This window comes from Camellia sinensis, chromosome 7, assembly GCF_055761805.1.
Source record: "Camellia sinensis isolate YWXY chromosome 7, ASM5576180v1, whole genome shotgun sequence".
NCBI lineage: Eukaryota > Viridiplantae > Streptophyta > Magnoliopsida > Ericales > Theaceae > Camellia > Camellia sinensis.
This window is the reverse complement of record NC_138967.1, coordinates 32,120,347-32,121,605: the sequence shown is the minus strand read 5'-3', so window position 1 is coordinate 32,121,605 and position 1,259 is coordinate 32,120,347. Positions and strand designations below refer to the sequence as shown.

Here is a 1,259-nt window from a genome sequence, read left to right as displayed (position 1 = left end):
ATAACAGTAAAACGAATTGAAGGAAAATGGTGGATGGTAGTCCTCAGTGGTGGTGGTTGAGAGAAAGAGTGTTGACTAGCATGACCCACGAAGCAGAATTAGTTTTATTTGTTGCTATTCTTTAAGATTGCTGAATCAGTTTTATTTGTTAGTATTATGACCATTTCTTCATGGTATTTTTTAGGCATTTAGTTGTTTTGCTCAACATGTAGTAGATTTTTCTGCAATTCAGTTTTCATTATGCTGTATAAATAGACAGCTTGTTGCTCAATGAAAAAAAAATTGCCTTATGTAGTCTCAAAATTAGCTTCTCTCATTATCCTTAGTCTTTGGTTTCCTAAATATCCATCAAACTGGTATTAGAGCTGCAATCTTGAGGGACCTATGAGAGCTCAAACACAATTTCTAGACACTTATCACATATCACTCCAAAAACCTATCCAGAATGAATTCAGAAAATTCATTCACTACAATGGCACCTCTAATGTTTGATGGAACAAATTATCCAGTGTGGGCTGTTAGAATGGAAACCTATCTTGATGCTAATGATCTATGGGAAGCTGCTGAACAAAAATATGAAGGTCCACCTCTGCCAGACAATCCAACTCTTGCACAAATCAAAAATCAAAAGGGGAGGAAGCAAAGAAAATCAAAAGCAAGAGCAACCTTGTTTGCAGCAGTCTCATCTATCATTTTTATTAGAATAATGACGCTAAAAATAGCCAAGGAAATTTGGAATTTTTTGAAGCAAGAATACAAAGGAAATGAAAGGATCAAAGGGATTCAAGTGCTGAATTTGATCCGAGAATTTGAAATGCAAAAGATGAAAGAATTAGAAACAATCAAGGAATATTCTAACAGATTTCTTGGCATTGTCAACAAGGTAAGACTCCTTGGTACTGATTTTTCTGATTCTAGAATTGTTCAAAAGGTCCTAGTCACAATTCCTAAAAAGTTTGAAGCTACAATTTCATTTTTGGAAAACTCAAAAGATTTGTCAAGCATTACCTTAGCAGAATTGTTGAACGCACTGTAGGCACAAGAATGAAGGAGGCTTATGGGGCAAGAAGGATTTGTGGAGGGTGCTTTACAAGCCAAATCACAGAACAACGGTGGCAAAAAAAAAAAAAAAAAAAAAAAAAAAAAAAAAAACAACAACAAGCTTAGAAACACAGCAAGACTCAAGTCTTTCCACCTTGCCCCTACTTCAAAAAAGCCAATCATCCACAAAATAAGTGTTGGTGGAGGCCAGATGCAAG

The 1,259-nt window shown here is 35.4% G+C and overlaps 1 protein-coding gene across 1 annotated transcript; it reads left to right on the top strand.

Moving 5' to 3' along the window:
- Window positions 1-472: 472 nt before the first annotated feature.
- On the top strand, window positions 473-1,036 carry LOC114303548 (uncharacterized). The gene has a single exon (XM_028248682.2). The coding sequence runs from the start codon at window positions 473-475 to the stop codon at window positions 1,034-1,036; it is 564 nt and encodes a 187-aa protein (XP_028104483.2).
- Window positions 1,037-1,259: the final 223 nt, after the last annotated feature.